Source organism: Anser anser (assembly GCF_964211835.1).
Source record: "Anser anser genome assembly, chromosome: 2".
Taxonomy (NCBI): domain Eukaryota; kingdom Metazoa; phylum Chordata; class Aves; order Anseriformes; family Anatidae; genus Anser; species Anser anser.
Genome location: NC_139721.1, coordinates 138,920,353 through 138,943,774, shown reverse-complemented (window position 1 = coordinate 138,943,774; position 23,422 = coordinate 138,920,353). Strand labels below are relative to the sequence as shown.

Here is a 23,422-nt window from a genome sequence, read left to right as displayed (position 1 = left end):
GCTGAGCTCTAATTAGATATAAATGAGTGGTGTTCCCATGCCTGTTCCATCGACTGATCTTTCCTTTTTCTGTTGGGGAATATTTTTTTCTGCTTTCAGGGGGCTGGTCCTACTTGAAATATTGAACCGAGGTGGGAATTTAGGGAGGATGTTTAGCATTGCAAGTGTTAGCACTTTGGCTGCCACTATTTTAATGTGCATGTCTGAACTGGAATGTGCTCTTAGACTTTTGGATGTAATCAGTTCTTGATTTTTAGCCAAAACTTTCTGGCATGTGTTGGAAGAGGGCTTTGGTATTCCTCATTTAGTAAGTTCCTTCGGAGATGCAGTTTATTGTTAAGAAGTGCCTGAAGTAGCATACACTCTAATTAGCCATGCTGATAAAGAAATTAATTAGCATCTATTGGTACTTGTTTCTGTCCTAATTCCTGTGATTTTTTTCAGATTAGACTGTGTTCCCTTGACAGAGAGACTTGGCCCTGAAAATTTGGTGGCTTTGTTGAAATCATTCTTTGATTTACTCACAGGAGGTGATGAGCAGCAAATCACTAGCAAAGAGCTGCAAGGACTCAATAACACTGCTTGAGCTGTGTTTTCCTGCATATTAAGGTGTTCTCACTGTAGCTGTGTAGGCTAAGAATGTATTTGACCTTGTGTGGTATCTCAAAATACTGTTCCAAATAAACTTGCTTCAAGAGCAAGCTTAAAGCAGCATGTGCTCCAGAGGCTTGCAAAGTTTTAGAAACTGCTTCAAATATTCCTGGACTTTGGTCTTACATGCATAATATTTTACTTACACCAGAAACATTCAAGTTCTGTTGTGCCATTGCACAGCATTGAGGAGCTTAGTGTCTGTGTTGAATAGACTTTTTGGGCTCAGTTGGTGAAATGATAAGGGTCTTGTCTTTGACCATTCCATACTGATAAGTTTTTAAGGAGATGCTCAGGCCCGATATTGGCTATATATTGGTACACTGGATGATCTAGTTCAATCTGTGTTTGGTCAAATTGGATTAGAAGCTAAAATTTCATTTCTTCCTCACTTGAGTTTTGTAAATAAAGAGGAGCTCATCAGTTATAGTTATGCCTATTGATTCAGTCACACAAGCTATTAGTATTTTATTTGCTTTAGTCCTTCTAACTGAAAACGGTGTTACAGAAGAATGCAGTGGTCTAAGCATATTGTAGTTCTTCTAGATTCAGCTGCTCACTAAGGTACACTACTTGCTTTCTGTTCTGCTTCTTCTCGGGGACAAAAACCTTCATGCCTCATGTTTTTGGTTAGCAGGTCACTGTTGTGTTCAGCCACAATAACAACTAAGAAAAATTAAGAGACCCATTAAAGAATTGTGTTTATCTCAGGAAACACGTACTCTGTGGGATGATGGACCGAGACCTAAACACTAGGTTTTTGGTTTGTTTTCTTCTCCTGAGTTTGTGGATGGAACTTCAGCCAGTTTCACAAGGGGACTTTTCAAGTGGTATATTTCATTGCAGAAGTGTCAAAAAATCCACCCTTTTTTTTTTTTCTTTACTGATACTGACAGAGTTGAAAACTCTCCATGCATTATCCATGCCTTTTTTTCTCTGTTTTCCCTCCATTCTTCACTTTACCCTCCTTGGTCCCCTCTCTGCCGTGCTGTAGCAGCCTGGAAGAGGAAGGCTGCCTCATTGTGATGCCTAGCACTGTCCACAGCTGGGCAGTGATAGAGAGGAGAACTAGGAGAAAAATGATGTCAAAAGCTGGTGGTTAAGAATGGACGGTGGTATGAGAATTGCAGGAAGAGAAAGATTACCATTAAAACAATAGGTCTGGAAGAATGCAAATTACAGAAGCCATTCAAAGAAGCACTAGGTGTAATTGGAGGACAGAAAGAGTCAGTCACCTCAGCCAGGAGCCTGTGGGATTGTGTTGGGGATTCTTCTTGGACAGGGGTAGCAATTCCCAGCCTTTTTGTCATTAGCAGTGATAAAGAGTGAGAGGGGAGCAGAAATGAAGCAAGGGACTTGGACACATGTTCATCCAAGAACAGGTTTGGGTTTGTTATTTTGGGGGAACTGTCAAAGAAGTTTTATTGCTAACATGGTCCCCTCTACAGCTGACATTTGATTCCAGACTTGTTGGCTCAAAATTCTTTTGCTTCTGCCAAATGTCTGAATGTTTAAGTGTGCTCAGGGAGGATGGATTCTTCGGGAGATTTTAGCTGTTAAAGTGCAGCTTTGAAGTAGAATTTTCCACTGACCAGATATAAAATTTGACGGACTGGACAGATTTTCAGGAAACAAGAAAAAGCATGTCCTTGACCTGAAGTGTAACTTTTGAAGGCCGCCTTTCAATGCATGAGATCTGAGAACTGTTTGAAGAAAAGGTCACCATCATTAAAGAGCGCTTTTGTTTTCAAGTCCTTTCTTGGAAAAGACTGACCTGTTTTGGCCGGAACAAACTCTGTTAGACACAAACTGTAAAAGATCAGGACATTTGATTAAAGTTTGGCAAGGTAATAGTGTTGTCTTACAGGTACTGGGTACTTTAAGAGGCAATGCTATCAGTTTTGCTACTGTCAGCGTTAATTGCTATCATTCTATAAAAAGAATCTTATCTGGAAAAGCAAACAGTAAATTGCCATAATTATAATTGATGCATGACACAACAGGATGGAAGAACTGAGTACGTTTTCAAGAGGGCTGGGAAGCGATGTTTTATATCTGCATGTAGTAGACAGACAAGCTGTTGGTTGTTGAGTTGGCCTTTTAAAAAAGATATATAATTTCTTACCACCTGTGGTGTTAATGGGTTACTCTGGCAGATTTCTTAATGTATTTTCTCACATTTCTTGGGTGTGTTTTAATTATGTGGTTGCTCAGAATGACTTCCAATATGGATATAGATCCATAGTTTGGTTGGTATCATGCATCCATGTAAGTAAATCAGAATCTACACTTGAAAATCATGGGAATGTTTTTGGCAAAAGAAGGAGGGTAGAAATGTCTAGCTTACCTCGTCTAGGTCTTGTTAGCATCACTTAAATTTCTCATCACCCTGTCACTATCAGCTGTGGCTGTCAGCTTTATGAAGCTGAGACATTCCTTCAGCCCTTCTTTTCTGTTCTAACACCTCTCTTGCTTCCTCTGAGGGCCAGCTGCTTTTTAAAGTAACATGCAATGCTTACCAGCTTTTGCTTAAAGGGATTTTATGTCCTTTAAAAAGTTTAACATTGTCCACAAGGTTTTAAATGTAAATTTGCGAAATTTGCAGTCTTCCTGGTTTAGATTCAGTTGTATTCCAGGGTGAATAAAACAAAAGTCCTGTGGGTCTGTTTATGGTTTTCTGTTTCTTCCCAATCGTTTATACCTTAAATTCAATTAAAATTGATGATAGATGCTGTAAATTGCAAGAGTAAATGACAATTAAGGTGAGAGAGAAGAGAATATCCAGACTGAAGGAGGACAGCACATCAACTCTTTCTAAGCTGATAGGTCCTTTAGATGTGAAAAGAATGCTTAAGTTGTATTTTCAGGTGATATGATTCCTAGGTTGATGACCACCAGTGTTGGCACCAAAGTGCTTTGCTGTTGGTGGTACAGCATCCTAGTAGTTTCTGTAGTAGTTTCTGATACAGCCTCGGTGTGTTCTATTTCCTGTCCTTAAAAAATATTTTTTAAATGTTCCAGATATTATTCATATTGTAATTATGCTTAAAAGTCCCATAGTTCATTATTTTGAGTTGCTTTTTATTGTAAGTTATGCTGACTGGATTTCATTCACTGTATCAGGAAATCCTTGTTCATTTCCTGTACCCGCTCTATGTCATTCTCCTTTCAGTTGCAGAACAGTATGCCTTATCTTCACTGTGATTGATTCTTTTTGCTAAAATATTTGTAAAAATAAGTATTTGCTATCTTCTTACTGAGTCTGCCTTTCTTTAATGTTTAAATCATCCCACAAGAGACAAAGTAATGCCATGTTTTTTCCAGTGTAATTTTCCAGCTGTAAGTGAAGAGGCATGTTGAGCCTCACCCACCCAGAAAAAGAAAATTGACATGATCCTTTAAAGTCTTCTGTCTCACTCTCTTTTCGAAAAATTGCAAGACATATGCCAGTAGCCTTTTTTTCCTGCAGCCTAAAGTGTATGCTGACAAAAGGAATTCTTTCTTCTTTTTGTGCCGTGTTTTTGCTGGAGGAAATGCCCCACTGAGAAATATAGCAAAAGCATTTTTTTTTAACAAATAGTTTTTCTGTAGCATTCCTCATTTGTTAGTAGTGGATAAAATATGCTGGTGGGCAACTTGGTTTCACGTTAATGCAATTAAATACTTTCTTAGGACTCCTTCCTATCTTCTATGTACAAAAAAAATAATAATAAAAAATCATTCATTGGTGTTATATGCAGTTAAGTGATTTCTTGTACTCTTCATTGGGAAGAATGAGTAACAAAGCTCACACTGACTTCAGCAGTGCAAGGATTTCAGTACTGGTACTCAGTTAATTAGAATGTGTAATACTAAAATTGCAGGTGTATTGTACAGCAGCAGATCTTTGTAACAACTACAAAGTCAATCATTCAGAAGTTGTAGGAATTAAGTTTATCTGTGAAAACTTAATTTGGTCCCTCTCCCTCTGTTTGTACAGCACTATTCTTTAATTACACAATAGCACCATATTTGCTCCTGCTGTGTGATCTCTGCCTGTGTCAGATGATGAACGATTAATTTAATTGTGTTCTTGATGTGTGGCTCTAGCTATATGCACCTACTGTGCATTACTAAAACACAGATGGTTTTGTGATTTTCTAGACCACTTATCACTGTGCTCTGACTAGTTAGCAAATATTTGTTCATCTTCCCAGCACCCTGTTTGTTGAGAGTTCTTTTAAATGATGATTTTGAGATGTTCACTGACTTTCAAAGTACTTGCATAGCATTGCATAATATCAGCATACAGAATTGCTTGGCATTCTGTAGTAATTGCCTGCGCTTTTTGGTACTGATAATCATGAATGAAGATCTGAAGTTGACATGTCCAAAAAATAAGGACCATGGTGATGGTCTCTGCTTTAGTGACTTAATGTGATGCTCAGCCAAAGGCAAAGGTAAAGGTCAGGATGATTTTGTTCTGATTTGATCTATGTGGACTTTTAAGCTTCTCCAGTGGATGGACAAGGTCCTGCAGAGAACACTGGACCTTCCACTGAAGCTGGACATGTTGCTGGATCAACTTCACACTTGATCCTGTATGTGGGAGGAAAAAATAAATAAAAGAAAAAAAGAAAAGGAGCTGAGAACAATTAGTGGCTTTAGGTGACCTCGTCTGAGCAGGGGATTTGGACCAGATGACCTCCAAAGGTCTCTTCCAACCTCCAACCATTCTGTGATTCTGTACAAGCCCACAAATCAGTCACTGCAGGATAAATTAGACTGTGAACTTAAAGTTATCAAAGTGCAAGATAAATACAAGACAGCTAATGAAGCAGCTGTCTGCTGAAAGCTCCTACTCTAGCTTATCTCATAGTAGCCAGTATGCAGAAGCCACAATATACGTATTTTTTCTCAGCTTGGCATGGCTTATTTTAATTCAGATTTCTGTTTATGTAATTTTCTAACCATTTGAAAAAGCAAGTGGAAATCCATGTTCCATTTTGTGATGTTGTGTCTATACTCCCATTTCATATAGCATTTTTGAAAGCTATAGATCTTGTACAGACGTGTCCTGTTTGAACTGAAACAACAGCTGGTAGCTGTGATAGGTTGATGCTATCTGTTGCCTGAAATTAGATGGAAATGAAGAAAGCTGTCAGGTGTTTTCATTGATTCCTGCTGAAAACTGCAGGTTGGTGATCTATGGGAATCTTGAGTTCTGATATGGGCTTAAGTGGAGAATATGTGTTAGTGTCTGCACAGTCTTGTTTACTTGCCCCTAAGCATCAATGCTCGTCCATCCCATGCTCTATGCTCTGTAACTTTTTAGACCTGTGTATGCACTCTCCCTTTCATTTGCCTGCACAGGCTGTTCAGTTTTCCTCTGGCTTTTGTTTCTCCGTACACTGCAGTCCTAGCTTCCACTGTGGATTATAACCCTTCGAGCAGCCTCCCCTTTCTGTCTTCCTTGTTCCTTTCACTCTGCTGGTTCTCAGCTCCAGTGTCATTGCTGAGGTACTGTGGGTCTCCTGGTTGTGTGTCCCAGTATCACCCCCTGTCATTCACAGTCCATCTCTGAGTCCAGGTAGCCTGTCTTCTCTCCCTGAACAATCAAGGGTCTTTTCCAAAATCTCACTTCTCCTCCCACAGTCTTGCTCTTAACATCTTCATGTGTGTTCAAATCAGGCCATTGCATAGTTGAATGCTGTCAGCTGCACAGCGTACAGAGGAAGTACCTAAGGTCAGTCTGACCCAAGGAGTAGATTTCAAAAGCTTATTAACTAGACCAATTTTAGAGTGTTTTCATGGAGATGCCAAAATGTGTATTTCTCTTTTAAAAGCCAAAGTATTTCCAATTTTCAAGTATTGACTCCATTAGAGGTTCGCCCCCCCCAGGGAACTGTTTACATTGAAAACTTCCAAAGAAGTTATACTGAAGTATTGATTTTTGTATGAAATCTGTCTGAAATTCAGCAAAATACCAAGGCTAATAACAATAGCTTATAATAAAACAGTGATGGTTTTATTAGTAGGTTGTGCTTCTAGAGCAGTCATGGTATGTGTGTATAAAAAGGCAATAGACGCTTGCTCTCCCATGCTTGCCTACATTGTGGCGTTGTTTTCTGTATACACTGACATATTTTTGGTTTACACAGTTTCCTCCTCTTGAATACTGAAATGGACAGCAAAGGCAAGATATGACTGGCTCCGCCAAGATAGGAGTAGCATATTACAGTCTTTTTCCGTAGTCTGGCTTTAATAGGATAATGTCTCATTATTTTTAACCTCCATCTGCACTTGTGTTTAAAGAACATCGGGAACAATATACAATGCATAAATTTGTATCTAGAAAATAATGAAAGAGACATTCATTTCATATGGCAGCAGTCTACTGTGTATCTGTTAGAATAATATTTTGTCGTGCTTTTCTGAGCTTGTTTGATCAGCCTTTCCAACACATCATTACAGGTCAATAGGCAAAGAGGCTTCATCACATTTGTGACTTGCCGTTTGCTTAGGGGACTACAGCTGTAGTGAGAAGAACCTCTAAAGGTGCCTCTGTTGTTATACATGCTCTTTTTCTGTATTTCTTGTTTAACTAATATACTGCACTTTCAAGTAGGAGCAGCAAGTTGAAATTTCACAAATAAAATGTACTAGGATAAAAGTTCAGCCCACTCATGTGTCAGACTGAATTTCAGCCTGAGGAGGTAGATGCAGCTAATGTGATCCAAGTAGACCAAACTGTCTTTATTTTTTTTTAACTTAATGAAAACTAGAAGAAAGGAATAAGGGACATTTGTTAAATCTGGCAGAGACTGTCATGAGGTTGGAATTGGCTATAAAGAAGGTAATTCACTGAAGCCTACATCATAACCAGTTGGAAAAATCTGTTGCTTATTTTCTTGCTCTTCCTGTAGCTCACAGGTTCTTTTGAAATTTGTTAAGAAATTTCTTCCTAGAAATCTTTCAAAGTAGAACTGTGATCTGTATATCTTTATTGCATTGTGCTCATGTGGAAGCTGTCTAATTCTGTGCATTTATTGGTGTGCAGCTCTCAAATCAATTACTTGGGATTACAACTAATGATCACTTTGCAGAATGTATCCTGTGGTGAGCAGATGGGTAGTCTGTGGTCATTGTGGTCTTAGCTGGGATGTACAGTTTCACTGAATTGAATTTTGTCATATCACGGTTGTAGGAAAATGCATCTATTTGTTCTTAGTAAATTATTTCAGATGGGTGAACTGGAAAATAGCAAAGCGTAGTTTTGGCAATTGCATTTCTGAGGAGGAAATTTCAGCACATTTATTAGTGCAAAACCAGCAAAGACTGACGAATTCGTGTCCTTGTGCTATAATTTAAAGTAACTTTTTGCACACAAAATGCCCCTTTGTATGAGAAGTGGGTAAGAAGCATAAGTGACATGGTGCTTTTAGGCCAAATTAAAAAAAAAAAAAAAGCTGTAAAAGATGTGTAGATGGAAACATAAGTTACTGGGAAGGGAAGCAAGCTTCTATAGTTTGTGCAGTAAGGCACATTTGGGTATATTTGTTCTGAAGACTTGATGAGCAAAAAGCTACAAATGTTTTCTCACTAAAAATGTCTTTCCAGGAGAGCTCAGAATTAAGAGACTGAACCCAACTGTTTTTGAGAAGAAGTTGGCACTCTGTCAGAGAGCACCGTTGTGTCTGCAGAATGTGACAAGCCACAGAATTTTGCAGCTATCTTGTTTGGCTCTGAAACACAACAAATTACTTGCTCTCACAAATTTGTATTATTGACTAGAACCTGCATGATATGGTGCCTCAGAAATTAAACAGGGCAGCAAAGATGCCATGTTATGTAAACAGTACTAGATAGGTGCAAACTGCCATGATGTGCTGTCTTCAAGAGTGAAACTCTCCTAATGAGAAATGTCCCCCTGGAGTAATAATGAGGCTAGTGAGAAAGGGTGAGCAGTGTGTGTGAGAAGTAGCATGGGAGTTGGCCAAGATGGTGAGTGCTGCTGCATGGTTGCCCCATAGGACACCACAACTACTATATAGTGAGCAAAACTGGCATTTTCATGGTTATCCTTTTTGGAAGAATAGTGTATCACAGCGTCTCAATATAATAGGTAATCTGAAAGAATATCAGCAGTATTTGTACATGAAGGTAAATATGAGCAACATGAGAGTTGAGCTCTTCTCTTACTGCTGAGAAAAGTTTTAAGGCCACTGAAATACCAGACGATGTGGAAATATTGAGAGATTCTTTTATCTAGGGTTACAGTGGAGACTTGTGATTTTTCACAGTGAGAACAAGATGATAGCCAGGAATTGCAAGAATGAATTGTGCTAGGATGATCCAAATACCATAATTAGTGTTCTAGCTCTCCGTACTCCCCATGTCTGAAAGTACCATCTTTGTTAGTGTCACTGGTGAAATGTTCTTCTTGCATGAGGCTTGGAAGTTGTTAGTAATAGCTACTTCTGTTGATTTTGGCATACAGCTTTGAAATGTTACATTATGGGCATGCTGGAGTAGCATTTTTCAAAGAGAGCTGTTCTGATCCTTGCCTGCTCTCCAAACCTCCTAGAGGTAAGTCAGGACTAATCTAAATGCTGCAAAGTTTTGTTAATGGAGTGCCAGGCTTGAGCTGATGCACTGATTTACTGATGCTACTCAGGTTTTGGGTACGAGTTGGCTGCTGTCCATCTGGATTGGCTTGCTCGTGGAGGGAGCATACTTTAGGAACCAGATCATCTAGGAACAGCAAAAAGCTCCTTGACCAACACAGGCAATAAGGCAGCGTGCCAGGAGTTCATAATAGATGAGAGCATCCCCTTGTTGGAGGATAAATCAGTGATGGTTATTCAGGCAAATACAATGTGTTTCCTTTAGGTATGCAAATACGGTTATTAGCCCTTGATGAAGAAGTGCTGAGTGTTGGTACTTTTAGCGGCTCAGGTCATGAACTTCTGTACAAGTTTCAGAAACGATCATCTTGGATGTCATTAATTATTGAAGTATGTCGCTAATTACGCTGTCCTGTTCTTTATTGCCTGAATTTGCTGTAAGAGAATATACAAAAATGTGTGACCTGTCCATTCAAACGCATACAATGTTTTGTCCAAAGTGTTTTAAAAAAGCATTTTAGCATCATGTGCTACTGTGCTTCCTCAAAACTCTTCGGGGAAATGAATTAAAAATGTTGCCATCTGTTTATCTTACATTTAATACAGAGGGTAGAAAACGAATGCCAGCAGTATTGAAGTAGCATTACATAATTCTGTTTTTAAGAATATGAGCTAAGGATACAGAGAATACTAGTATATTGTTCCAACATTTGTGATTTGTAATGCTTCTCCACCAGTGTTTTACTCTTTCTATCTTAAAAGTAAACATCTTTGTGTGAAATTCTGTGGGTGATAACCACTGGATTGAGCTGGCAGTCTGTGGGAGAATGTTTTGTTCCAGGAGTAACGTCAGGCACAGCAGCAGCTGACTTCTCATGCAGCTCCAGCGGCAGCTGCACTGGTAGCTTCAAAGTTGAAGTCAGATTTGTCTCAGAGTGATGCCGATAGATTCCCTGGACTGTGTTTCATTCTCTTCAATGTGACTTTCTGGGTTTTGTCTTTGAATTAGTGGAGTTTATCCGAAGTTCTATCCCCTTCCAGCAAAAAGTTGCCCAATCAAGTATTGTATTAGACATTTGTTCTGAAATAGGATGTTTCTGAAAAAACCACCAAGGAATCTTCAGTTGATATTCCATTTTGTTTTTAAAGTATTCCATGGAAAAAGAAACAGCTTTCTTATTTCAGATGGATTTATTTATTTTATTCTTTATTTCTTTTTTCCTTTTTTAAGCAACAAGTCAGCATTTTCACAAAGACAGCTGATCGTACCAGTAGTAATGCTGATAGATGTGCACATGGGGATAATTCTGTTACTGCCACCAGTTACACCCGACTTGTCATAATGGAAATTTACAGTGAAATTGCTGTTGCTGTCACATTGTAAAATTAGTGCAATTAACAAGATTTTGCTTTCTATATTGTATTATTTACTGTATGTTGCTTGGACTAAGGGAGAAGTCAGAAATCTCAACCTGCAGGTGATGTTTGGTAGTTCTTGTGGTATAGATATTGAATACTGAGGCTATAAAAGGAGACAATTGGTTATTAGAGAAGATAAATAAGAGGCAAAATAGGGGGAGGGGGCTGAATAGGAAAGAATATTTGCAAAGGCCTTAGGGTAGGCTGCTTTCAATGTACTGTTTAAGCTTTAATGACCCATATACAGATCTTAGTAACATAGTGATGGCCGGCTAGAGGAATTAGAGGCCTGAGGTGATGGACTGAGCAGGAAAAGCTGATGGAGGTCATAAATATTATTATGGTATGGTTTAACAGGCTCTGCTAGGACACAGCTTTGTATATAGCAGTCTATCTGCACATAGGGTCATTTGACAACAAGATTCGAAGAAAGAATTGGTAAAGGCTCAGTTACTGTAAGTGAACTCTGCTCAGGGTTCCCCCTGATTAAAAGTCTTCGTTTCTGATAGAGGGTTTCTTTTGGAATAATTGCTCTAATTATCTGTATCCATACCTCTTTCAGTAGCATTTTTTCACAGTTGTCATTTAAAAAAAAATTCAAATCTCTCTGAGCTTTTGCTCCAAAAAAATCTCCAAATCCTAATGTGAGGATCATGTGAAAATTGCATGTCTTTTTCTTGGGGGTTGGGGAGAGCTTCCACTGTATTTATGGAATGCTAATAATGACTAAGGATGTACTGATCAAGTGTTTAAAAATGACAATAATAATTGCAATAGGAAGTTTACAGCTCAGTAGCAACATATTCAGAGCACAGGAAAGATTCCTTTGTGCTGAGCTGTGGAGTGCAGCCCAAAGCAAGCTCATTTGAAGCATTTCTGCTCACATCTTCAGCCAGGCTGAAAAGTTGCCTCATTTCTGGTCATGGAGTTCACTTGCAGGTTTGGAAATCTGTGACCAGGATATTGCTTTGAATCTGCTAAGTGCCTTTTTTTTTTTTTTCCTCTTTCCCTTTGCCCTTTGCTATCTACTTTCTGCCTAGTGTAAACTCCCTTTGGATTTTTGCTTGTAGAGAAACACTGATCAAGTCAGATCTGTGTTGCCATTGTGTTGCTTCCTCAAGTGGTATCAGCTTGTCAGATCTCTTAAAAAACATTATGAGATATGATATGTACTTACCCTAATTCAAAGCTAGATGACCCCTGGGGTTACCTCAGTCTGATGGAGCACCTTCAATAGAATAGCAAAGGGTAATTGTGTTGTGGAAGCTCCTTAACTTCCATTTTGGACATTAGTGGAGAGAGACACGCTGTCTTAGAGGTTGGGGGTGCCGTTTGGTATTCATTATTTTCTTTGACAAAAGAAGAAGGGTGACAGAAGAAAGTTCCATGTTATTCACTTCTGAAATATGCCACTCATTTGCATGTCTTTGTATCTATTATTTACTTTGCTGTTGTGACTGATAGTCCTGCTCAGATGTATGCGGGAGGCGACAAGGCACCAGTGGGGGGAATGACGTTTGTAACAGCACATGGCTTTTCAGCATATATTGCTGAAATATTCCATACCTGTGGAACATTAGTATTATTGTATTAACATTAAATATGCATTCTGATGCAAGAGAAATTTAGTGAAGGGGATCATCTAGAAATTCACCAGGTAAATCTTTACTTGTCAGTAGGTTGAAAACATGAGCTGATGCTATTAAAGAAAAAATATATGCTGAGAAAACACCATTTATTTATTCTCGTGAGCTAATAGAAGTGATTCAATCAAACTGTGTTTTATGAGAAAGGGAAATTACTGTTTAAAATGACATTCATAGGATAGATTTAGAATTCGGTTAGAAGTCAGCTTTATTGTGTTAGGATGTTTTGAAAAAAGAAACACACGTGACTTTTATTTGAGACAAAAGCATAATATTTGAGTATAGAAGCAAACTTGGTGTTTGGTTGATCAGAAGTTAATGACTGATTCACCTAGAGGGGGCCGCTAAGGAAGGCATCAGTAGCCACAGCTCATTTTTGCCTCTAGGGCAGGCTGCGTTTAACCAGCAAGATGGAGAAAACAACACTGAATAGGAACACATGATTTTCAAATGCACTGAATAGAAGCCCATATATGTAGAAGATGAAATACAACTCTTGGTTGTCAGGTTGTGAAACCCAGGTGTCAAATAATCATCCAAGTCACCAAAAAAAAAAAAAAAAGCCAATTAAAGTAAAACATTTTGATCCTTTTTAAGATAATATGTATGTTTTGCTTTACAGCTTCTCTTTTGAAAGGACTGAAACATGCAAACATTGTGCTGCTTCATGACATCATTCACACCAAGGAGACCTTGACACTTGTATTTGAATATGTGGTGAGTAAAGTAACTAATGTTCTGTATATGTTCCAGATTGCATTGAATTCTATGGAAAAGCTCACTTTACCATCAGTGATCTATGGATCAGGCCAAAACAACCCTGTACTTTCTTTAGGAGAGTGGAAGCTATGTGAGATGATGCTTTATAATGGAGTGTGCTAAAAGTAGAAGGCAGGCTGGACTAGACCAGAGTCAGAGCTGGAGAAGTGGCTGCTAGGGCTCTGTAGGGACCTTCAGGTTGGTTCATTACTCTGCTTCCTAGGTAGTTTCTTTATTAGAACATTTTCTTTACAGATGTAGTATGGACAATTTTAAAATAGGTGAGGATAATGTAGGTAAGAAGAAAAAATTAAAATTCTTAACAGGTAGATCCTTTATCAGAAGCATGTGACAAATTTAAATGGCTTTTGTTGTGACTGGCTTATGCATGGTGTCTCTTTATAAGCAATGTAAGTAAAAAAAAAAAAGTCTGACACGCAATTCAGAATTTTGGATTTTTTTTTTTTTTTTTGCCGTGACTCATTATTTTAGCTACTAATTAAAACTTCAATTTACACAGTATACAGCATAACGATCTAATTGTGTTCAGAATATTACTTTGCAAAATCTTGGGCTTGAACTCCTAATTAATCTTTTTAGTTTTCCTAAGACAAACATATGGTATTTATGTAGAAGTACTTCAGCATTTATCTGTGGAATTATGCAATATAGTATCACAATCAACCTCCCAGTTTTCACAGATGGGTCCAAGAACATGTAATTTAAAAGAAACAAATGGCTTTAGAGAAGGTTGGCTTTTCAGTGTAATATCTGTTATTGTGTTGCAGTCAGTAAGGCTCCACATTTATAAAGTACAGCAATTACTAGTTTGGTTTTTAAAATAGGAAATATTCTATTTACTCTTAGCATGTCCCTACTTCAGACAGATGGAATTTTTTTTTTTTGAGTGTGTTTCTTGAGAGCATGCCTAAATTTTTACATGATAGTGCACAGAATTTCTTGTCTGGAGAATCCATTCAGCCTGTCTACTTATGTAGAAATACTACATTTTAATAATGTGGGTATTCAGCAACAGGAGCCTGCAGAGCAGTTGCATGCATTACATACGTTTTACCTCAGGTACAGGGACATTATGCAAATCTAATTCTTTTTCTTAAAATAAGTGATTCCTCTTCCTCTAATTTATAAACTGAATTAGCATAGGAAAAGCTTTCATATTTAATTTTGTTTAACAGTGTAGACTTATTTGCAGAACTTTACATGAATACAATTTGCATTTCTTTTTATCATTGACTGTATTAGTTGCATTCATCAGAAGTCATCGAGAAATGAGATATATGGAACTTGTTACTCCTCAAAATAGATGTTTTTGCCTGTTATCATAATGCCAAATTCCTGAATTTTTCATGCAGTAATAGTGTGTATAAATGTTTAACTCCCAACCATGCGTTATGTCATGTTGCAATCTTTGATCAGCGTGGACACACACTGAACCTCTTTCAGCAGTTATTTCTTTTGAACTCACTTAGGTCTTTGTTTTTTAAACATAGTGCTTTTGGGATCAACCCTTCTGGTGCTGCACCTTTTTATTCCCATCAAGTTTGGTAGAAATTTAAACTGTGGCAGGATCTTGTTTAATAACAGTTTCTAGCAACTGATTCAAGCAGTACTTTATTATTATGCTATTTTGGTTGGTGAGCAGTGTCTGGAAAATTAGTGTTCAGGAAGAAAGGGAAGGATGTTTTGTTCTCTCTAACCAGCCTATGGAATATATCTTAATGACATTGTAGGTTACTCTATTCTTTGAGATGGCAGAGCAGCTTAAAAAAAGTCTGTTTACATTGTTCTGTAATGTAAAGTTATGGGCCGATCAAATAGGTAATGCTCTCTGACAATGCTTCGTGCTTGAGAATGTTCTAAATTGTGTGCACGATACAGTTCTAATATGTGTTCACATACAGTTCTATAATTGCATGATCGCAATGATCTTTTTTGTTCTTTTTTTTTGGGGGGTTGGAAAGCTCTCAGTGTGTTATATGAAGAGACAAAAAATAAGGTTGCCTATTCAAATATACGAATTTTGGCTAGTTAAATATTCAATCTAGTTATGTAATTGATGTTATAGAGCTCTATGTCTGTAATGCCTTTTAAAACACCTGTACACCTTAGCTCAATAATATGAGTGATTTCTACCAAAATCAATAGAAATGTTCATGCAATTAAAATTACATAGTGGCGGGCATTTTTGAAGGACTGAGGCTGAACAAACCTAAAAGGATTTGAATTTGGTTTACTTCATAAAGTTACATCATGGAACAGTTACACTATTGCTATTAATTACTATTGACTATTTCAATTGTAATCTTTTGAGTGAGATGCTGTAATTAAATTAGGGATGAACAGTATCCAAGAGTTCTCAGCAGATGGAAACTTTGGGTAGATAGTTTGGTGACAATTTCATTGAAATTAATACTGATGACACATCTGAGGTTATCAGAGGTATTCAGTTTCAGCATTGACCCTGAAAGAGTAGAATGAAATTTCATTTCATGTAGCACCTTTCATAGCAAAGTGCATTACAGTAATAAGTTAAAAGCTTCAAGCAGAATATCCTATGAAAGGAAACATGGCAGTAATGAAATTTTCTGGGTACCTCAAATTAGATTTTATTTTTTTTTTAATACGGAAGTCTGTTACACAAGTAAACATGACAGAACTTTCTAACTTTAACCTTGGTAGTCACCCAAAGCAAGACAAGACAGTCTTTAAAAATCTGTGTGACAGCTGAAGTGCAGGAGAATTTCATTCCACATTGTAAACATTTTGGTATTGAATGGAAAGCTATACATTATTGTGGAAGAAAAGAAAAGGGGCTTGCTCCTTTTGAATGAAAGAACTTAATTGAAAATAGGTTAGTATATATAGTGGACCATATATTTTTTTGTATGCTTTGGTAACTCTTACGTCAGCTATATGGGAGTATTGTTGGTCATTCAAGTGTACGGAAAAGGAAGATGGAACTCTAATTTTGTCACTGGATGACTGAGAGCCATTGCTTATTACCTGAGGAGTTGTGAGGATGAGCTGTTCAAAACCTGAAAGATTGATATAGTCTTTCATGTATGAATGCTAGAGAAAATGGTTTTTTGTGTAATTAATTGTACCAGTATACACTAAACAGGACCTGAAAACAAAAGATGAAATTTTGACAAGTTTTGCATATGGTGTCTGAGACAGTAATGGCTTTCAAATGAAAAAGATCAGTTCAGCTTCACAGTGCTGTGGAAGATTATGGCTGTTCATGTAAGTTTATTTCCCCTCCTCTCCAAGCTCTGGTTAGGCATTACTGTATGTCATCTGGTGGATATGCCAGCTGTAGTACCGATGTGCCAACCTTGTCAAAGGAAATTATGAATTTTACAGGTGAGATCTCAGACATTTTAACAGTCATCTTTTAAAAAGATGTGTTCACATCTGTTTCTTTGAAAATTGTCATTAGCCACTATCATCTGTTTCTTCATTTTTTTTTAATTATTGTGTAAAAGGAAGACGATTGTATTTGTAAACACTCAATTCCTGAACGGCAATCCTAACCAATACGTGTTACAACTGACTCGTTAGAATGATAGTGAGGTTTTTAGTGTTATGTATAATTACATAAGTATATTATTTTCAAGAAAAGAACTGGTAACTTGTCCTATTCCTGGCATACAAAAGTGAGCTTGTGTAGCAATACGTTACATGATGCTTTTAATATTTATGAACTAGATTTGAAACAAGAACAGACACATTTATAATTGGAAGTATGAGTAATGAGTAATATTATTTCTGCCTCAACAGTACCAAAAAATAAATAAAAATGCAGAACAACAAAAACCAAACCAGACTAATCTAATAGTATAATTTAAAACCAAGCATTTTCAATTACCTTGCCTATTTTAATCTTTGTGTATGTTTTTCCCTCTTAAAAATTACTTTTTATTAAAGAAGAAAACCTAATTCTCCTTGCTCGATTACAGCAACTAAAATAACTTGTTATACAATGAGTTGGCTTAATAAAGTGCACTACTTACATTTTTATCCCATTTCCTCCAAGGAAAAAAAAAAGTAGCTGCAAGTTTCTTATTTTCATGCTGATTGGAAATTCAGATATATATTATTTTGTGGAATTAAGAGTTGCAGAGCTGAAGATCCCAAAACTGTGATTTCGAGCTCAGCATAAGACATATTAGAAAAGTACGGTGCAAGAAAATGATCAGCACTCATTAGCTAAAAGGATCACCTTTTTTTTTCATTGAAAATTTTAAATAGTTTTAACATTGATGATGATTTGGATCAAACTGTATTATTGGTCTCCTGTTTATTTTATTAGGGAAAATGTATAGAAACTAAAGGTCGGATGGAATTGGTGGTATGTGAAAACAAACAAACAGACAGTGTTGTTTAAAATGGAAGAGAAAGCATGGAAAACCCGTAGAGTCCCAGAGCTGCTTTACTTTTGTCCGAGTTACCTTATTTTGGTGTGACTGAAATGATGGGGCCATTTTCTTCCCTGTTGCTGTGCTTGTCAAACCAGGGGTGTCTGGGAGGACACCCTGCTTGCGGTCCACTTCCTTCGTCTACCGCTGGGAAGGAGGTAGTTTTTGAGGGCTCCCAGGCACAGGAACAATGAAAAAGGTGGTTTCCATGTGCCTCGACCAAAGAAGGAGCCATTCTCCCGTTGTTGTAACCCCTGCCTCGTGTCCTTGGGTTTGCCACAAGTTGCCCTGCTAAAATTGCAGTCAAAAAGACAATGGAAAAAGGCTGAGAGGGAGCAGAGAGAAAGGAAAACCTGTACTATTAAGAACAGGCATTAAGGGAATACCGCTCCTGGGAAACCCTTATTTTTCAAGTATTAATGAGCAGATTGGAGGTGGGAGCTGCTAATGTCCAAGTATAGGGTGGAGATGCAAAGTCAGCTTCAGGAGGCAGGGATTCAGAAGGGATTTCAGAAGGAAATTGCTTGGTGCTTTGGTGAGAGGTAAAGCCTGTGCCAGATGCTGGAATCAGCAGGAAAGAAGGAATCAAAAAGTGTATTTTTAAAGCTCATCAGCTCCTGCTAGGTGAAGAAGGCCTAGTGAGAGATCTGCAGAGCCCTAGTGAGAGGAGGAAGAATTTCAAATTTCAGTTGTGTCATCGTCCTGACTTTGGAGGTCTCACAAAGTATGTGTGGACTTCGTATGAAGAGTACATACTTATGAGTACATACTTACGAATAGATGAGATTAATCAAGACTATCAATCCAACAGAGTGGGAGGCTGTGTGTCAATTGTTTGTACAATTTACTAATGTTTCTTATAACCTTACCAAATATTGTTTAGTTTGGCACTGTGCTTTCTCCATCATTTAATAATTAATATCTATTATTTATTCTTCTTTTAATTAAGTATTAATAAATGTATTCAATGTAGAGGTTTGTTTTTTTTAATAATAATTAAAACAAAAACAAAGTCAAAGCATAAAAAATATCCAAAGATGAGCAGGCAGATGAAACACTAGAAAACAAGTACGATATTCTATGTACTGAGACATCTCCATTAGTGTTTTCCAAGTTAGAGATGAAAATTTAGAGCATCATTACAGTCCATCAAAACCACACGCACACATAGCAAGATGCATATGCCGGTGCTAATACTCCACTCAACACAGGTAAGGCCACCAGCTAAAATGGTATATTTGTACAAACAAGGAAAATATAAATCAACTGGAAAGCTGAGGGGGAAAAATAACAGGAAAGAGCAACCATCCAAAATAAATGGCTTCTGAGGAAAAGTCAGACAAAGTAGGGCTGTTTATAATGAGGGGGAGAAAAAAAATGAGATGGTTGCACACCGTTAAATAGATCATAGAGAAAGACATTGACCTATTTATTTTCATGTCAATAGTAAAGAGAATAAAAGGTCCCTTCTAACCTCAGCCATTCTAAAAAAGAAAAGGACCTGAAGTTACAGTGAGGAAGAGTGAGATTATCACAGTATCACAGATTTCTAGGTTGGAAGAGACCTCAAGATCATCGAGTCCAACCTCCGACCTAACACTAAGTACTCCACTAAACCATATCGCTAAGCTCTACATCTAAAGGTCTTTTATAGACCTCCAGGGATGGTGACTCCACCACCTCCCTGGGCAGCCCGTTCCAATGCTTAATAACCCTTTCAGTAAAGAAGTACTTCCTAACATCCAACCTAAAACTCCCCTGTCGCAACTTTCGCCCATTCCCCCTCGTCCTGTCACCAGGTACGTAGGAGAACAGACCAACCCCCACCTCTTTACAGCTTCCTTTAAGGTAACTGTAGAGAGCGATAAGGTCGCCCCTGAGCCTCCTCTTCTCCAGGCTGAACAAGCCCAGCTCCCTCAGCCGCTCCTCGTAAGACTTGTTCTCCAGACCCCTCACCAGCTTGGTCGCCCTTCTCTGGACTCGCTCGAGCATGTCCATGTCCTTCCTGTAGCGAGGGGCCCAAAACTGAACACAGTACTCAAGGTGCGGCCTCACCAGAGCCGAGTACAGGGGCACAATCACTTCCCTAGACCTGCTGGCCACACTGCTTCTTATACAGGCCAGGATGCTGTTGGCCTTCTTGGCTACCTGAGCACACTGCTGGCTCATATTCAGCCGACTATCAACCAATACTCCCAGGTCCTTCTCGGCCAGGCAGCTTTCCAGCCACTCATCTCCCAGCCTGTAGCTCTGCTTGGGGTTGTTGCGCCCCAGGTGCAGGACCCGGCACTTGGCCTTGTTGAACTTCATACAGTTGACCTCAGCCCATCGCTCCAGCCTATCCAGATCCTCCTGCAGAGCCTTCCTGCCCTCGAGCAGATCGACACACGCACTTAGCTTGGTGTCATCTGCAAACTTACTGAGGGTGCACTGGACGCCCTCATCCAGATCATCAATAAAGATATTAAAGAGGACCGGCCCCAGTACCGAGCCCTGGGGGACACCACTAGTAACCGGCCTCCAACCAGATTTGACTCCATTCACCACAACTCTCTGGGCCCAGCCATCCAGCCAGTTTCTAACCCAGCGAAGCGTATGCCAGTCCAAGCCCCGAGCAGCCAGTTTCTTGAGGAGAATGTTGTGGGGAACTGTGTCAAAAGCCTTCCTGAGGTCAAGGTAGACCACATCCACAGCCTTTCCCTCATCCACCAAGCGCGTCACTTGGTCATAGAAAGAGATCAGGTTCGTCAAGCAGGACCTGCCTTTCATAAACCCATGCTGACTGGGCCTGATCGCCTGCTTGCCCTGCAAGTGCCACGTGATGACCCTCAAGATAATCTGCTCCATGAGCTTTCCTGGCACTGAGGTCAAACTGACAGGCCTATAGTTCCCCGGGTCTGCCCTGCGGCCCTTCTTATAGATGGGCGTCACATTGGCTAGCCGCCAGTCAACTGGGACCTCCCTCGATAGCCAGGACTGCCGATAAATGATGGAAAGCGGCTCGGCCAGCTCCTCCGCCAGTTCATTCAGTACCCTCGGGTGCATCCCATCCGGCCCCATCGACTTGCGCACATCCAAGCTCCGTAGCAGGTCGCCAACCATTTCCTCATGGATAGCGAAGGCCACATCCTGCTCCCCATCCCCTTCCACCAGCTCAAGGCACTGGGTATCCAGAGAACAACCGGTATTGCCGCTAAAGACTGAGGCAAAGGCGGCATTAAGCACCTCAGCCTTTTCCTCATCCTCAGTAACTAGGTTTCCCCTCGCATCCAGTAAAGGATGGAGATTCTCCTTAGTCCTCCGTTTCGCGTTGATATATTTGTAAAAGGATTTTTTGTTGTCTTTAATGGCAGTAGCCAGGTTGAGCTCCAGATGAGCTTTGGCCTTTCTAATTTTCTCCCTGCACAGCCTCGCTACATCCTTGTAGTCCTCCTCAGTGGCCCGCCCTTTTTTCCAAAGATTATAAACCCTCTTTTTTCTGCTAAGCACAAGCCGCAACTCTCTGTTGAGCCATTATACTATTAACCTCTTTAATGTTAAGTATAATAAAGCATTGAAGATAGTACTATGTAGTGATGGTTTCTCTACTACTATCATTCTTTAAGAACATCTTAGACAAATAACCTGCAGAATGATGTCATTGAGAGTAGATTTTGATTGAGGCAATTTGTTTTTTTTTTTTTTGTTTGTTTGTTTTTGAGATCCTTTAAATTTGTATCTTTTTGTATTCTTTATTTTCTTCACTTAAATATGTCTACTCATAGTCTTTCAGAGAAATGCATACATTTCCAAGAAAAAATACATTTCTTCAGAAAAACTGAAGAAAAAATATTTGGTGAATATTGGTTTATTTCCATAGTTTAAACAGAAGTAAAAAAAAAAAAAAAGTCCTATTTTTAGAATTTTTGGTTAATCGGTTACTTCTGTGTTATAGATTTCTGCTCAGCTCTACAAAAAGTAATATTTTGGCTGCATCCCACACATTCCTCGTCTTTTAATTTCAGTAATAAACTGGCATTGTCCAATTCCCTCTGAGGTAAAACCTGACAGTGTCTCAGCTCCTACTAGAGACTGTCCAATCTAATTACACTTTTTTCTCTGTCTCTTTAATAATGTGGGTTGTAGCTGCACTTTAACTTCTCGTACAATGAGATGCTCTGATTCACTTGGTGCAGACTGGGGGTTGGGGGGGGACGACAAAAGCAAACAAACAAGCGAAGAAAAAACAACAACAACAAAAAAACCTGTCTGTTCGGAGAGTGATGATTACTATAACTCTAAATCTTAAAAATTGATTTTTCTTCCTGAGGTAACAGTATACATCTTCATACTTTTTTATTCTTATTGATAGAAAATACGTCTAAGAAAATTTTAAAAATGGAAACTTAGGGTAAACAATTCTGGCAAAATAATAATAAAATAATTTCCTGGGAATCAAGAATCAAGCTTGAGTAATAAACAGAGTCAACAACTGAAAGTAAAAACAGGCCTAATTGTTTCTTCTTGTTTTACTGCTGTGAGTAAATAGGGTATTATCCATGGAAACATCATTTTTTCTCTTGTCTGCCTTGGTCTGAACTGCAAATTTTCCTATAAAATTTTTATTAAATTTTTCTGTGGTCATATATGGACAGTTTGGACTAGGAGGCATGGCAGAAAATAAAACACTCAACCAATTTAAAGAGAGGTCTGCCTTAGATACTGAAGTGTTTAATGAAAGTGTTTGGACTGCTTTTTTCCTGCCCTGAAGATAGCAGTTTGCAGCACAGCACATGAGAACAGAAAAGACTCTTGAGACAGCCTAGCTTGTGCTGGGAAGTCTATATTGTCTAGGGCTAGTATTGAGACCATAACAGTACAGATACTTTACACGTTGTGTCTGCGTGTGGCCTGTCAGCCTCCCTGCTGTGTGTTTGTGGTCGACTTATGTGATCCTGGATTGACTTCTGTCCCCACCAGCTTAGGGGTACCTGCCATATTCTAAGCAGAAACTTGATATAACTTACAAAGTGATTTATTGTTATTATTATTATTATTTTTGTATATGTGGATTTAGTAGCTATAAGGGTTATAGGTCAGTTTTGTGAAAACCCAATGATTTAGCAAATTAAAGAAAAAATGCACAAATAGATATGTGTATGTATATGCATTACAGGTTGTTCATCCCATAAAAATTGTCCGAACCTGTTTACCTCGGGGACTGTAAGTCCATCATGGTTTACACAAGCTGCTAGATTTTGATCATACTAAACAAATTCCCATGTGTTTTTGAGATGTGATTTTTTTTGTTAAAGTAGTCATGCTCAATTAATAGTGTTTACTGTCCCTTTAACATATTTTATGTAGAAAGCAGAGTTGATACAATTATTAAGGTGGCTGGAGAACAAGGAAGAGGACAAAGATACATCTACAGAAAACTGGATTTTGCTGAAGACCTTGCAGTTTGCTCACCAGCACTTTGCACAGTGCTACCTATCTGACTCTCAGACCAGGTTGTTCTCTGTACAATGAGAGAACTTTGTGCAGAGACTTTGTATCAGTAAATATATGCTGTCTAATACCATCCCAAAATCAGAAAACTGTGCATTCCCTTTTCTCTCAGGATTTTCAGGTCGGTTTGTATTATATATCATGTACTCCCCCATCTCACGACCTCCTTTTCTGTATAGTATTGTTCATGTGTTTTGAAGTATATTTGTCTTGTTGACAGTGTGTGAGAGATCCAAGTCACCAGAAACATCTGTTAGTGAAATTGTTTTCATTAAAGGTGTCTTTTTTTTTTCCTTGAATCCCTAGTATATATCTTTCCCCTGCTGCTCAGCCCAGCTGCTGCTGTTGCCTTCTGCTGATGTTCTGAAAGTTGCTCAGAGATGGCTTGTAGGGTGTTTTTTGTTAGCAAGGC

General features: G+C 38.6%; 1 protein-coding gene across 4 annotated transcripts in view; it reads left to right on the top strand.

Moving 5' to 3' along the window:
• CDK14 (cyclin dependent kinase 14) overlaps window positions 1-23,422 on the top strand; it is a 332,201-nt gene that overhangs the window by 125,436 nt on the left and 183,343 nt on the right. For all 4 annotated transcript variants that reach the window (XM_083826967.1, XM_083826970.1, XM_083826969.1 and 1 more), the window contains one exon: window positions 12,945-13,039. In XM_083826967.1, the coding sequence (XP_083683093.1) occupies window positions 12,945-13,039 (95 nt within the window). The remainder of the gene's footprint in view (window positions 1-12,944; window positions 13,040-23,422) is intronic.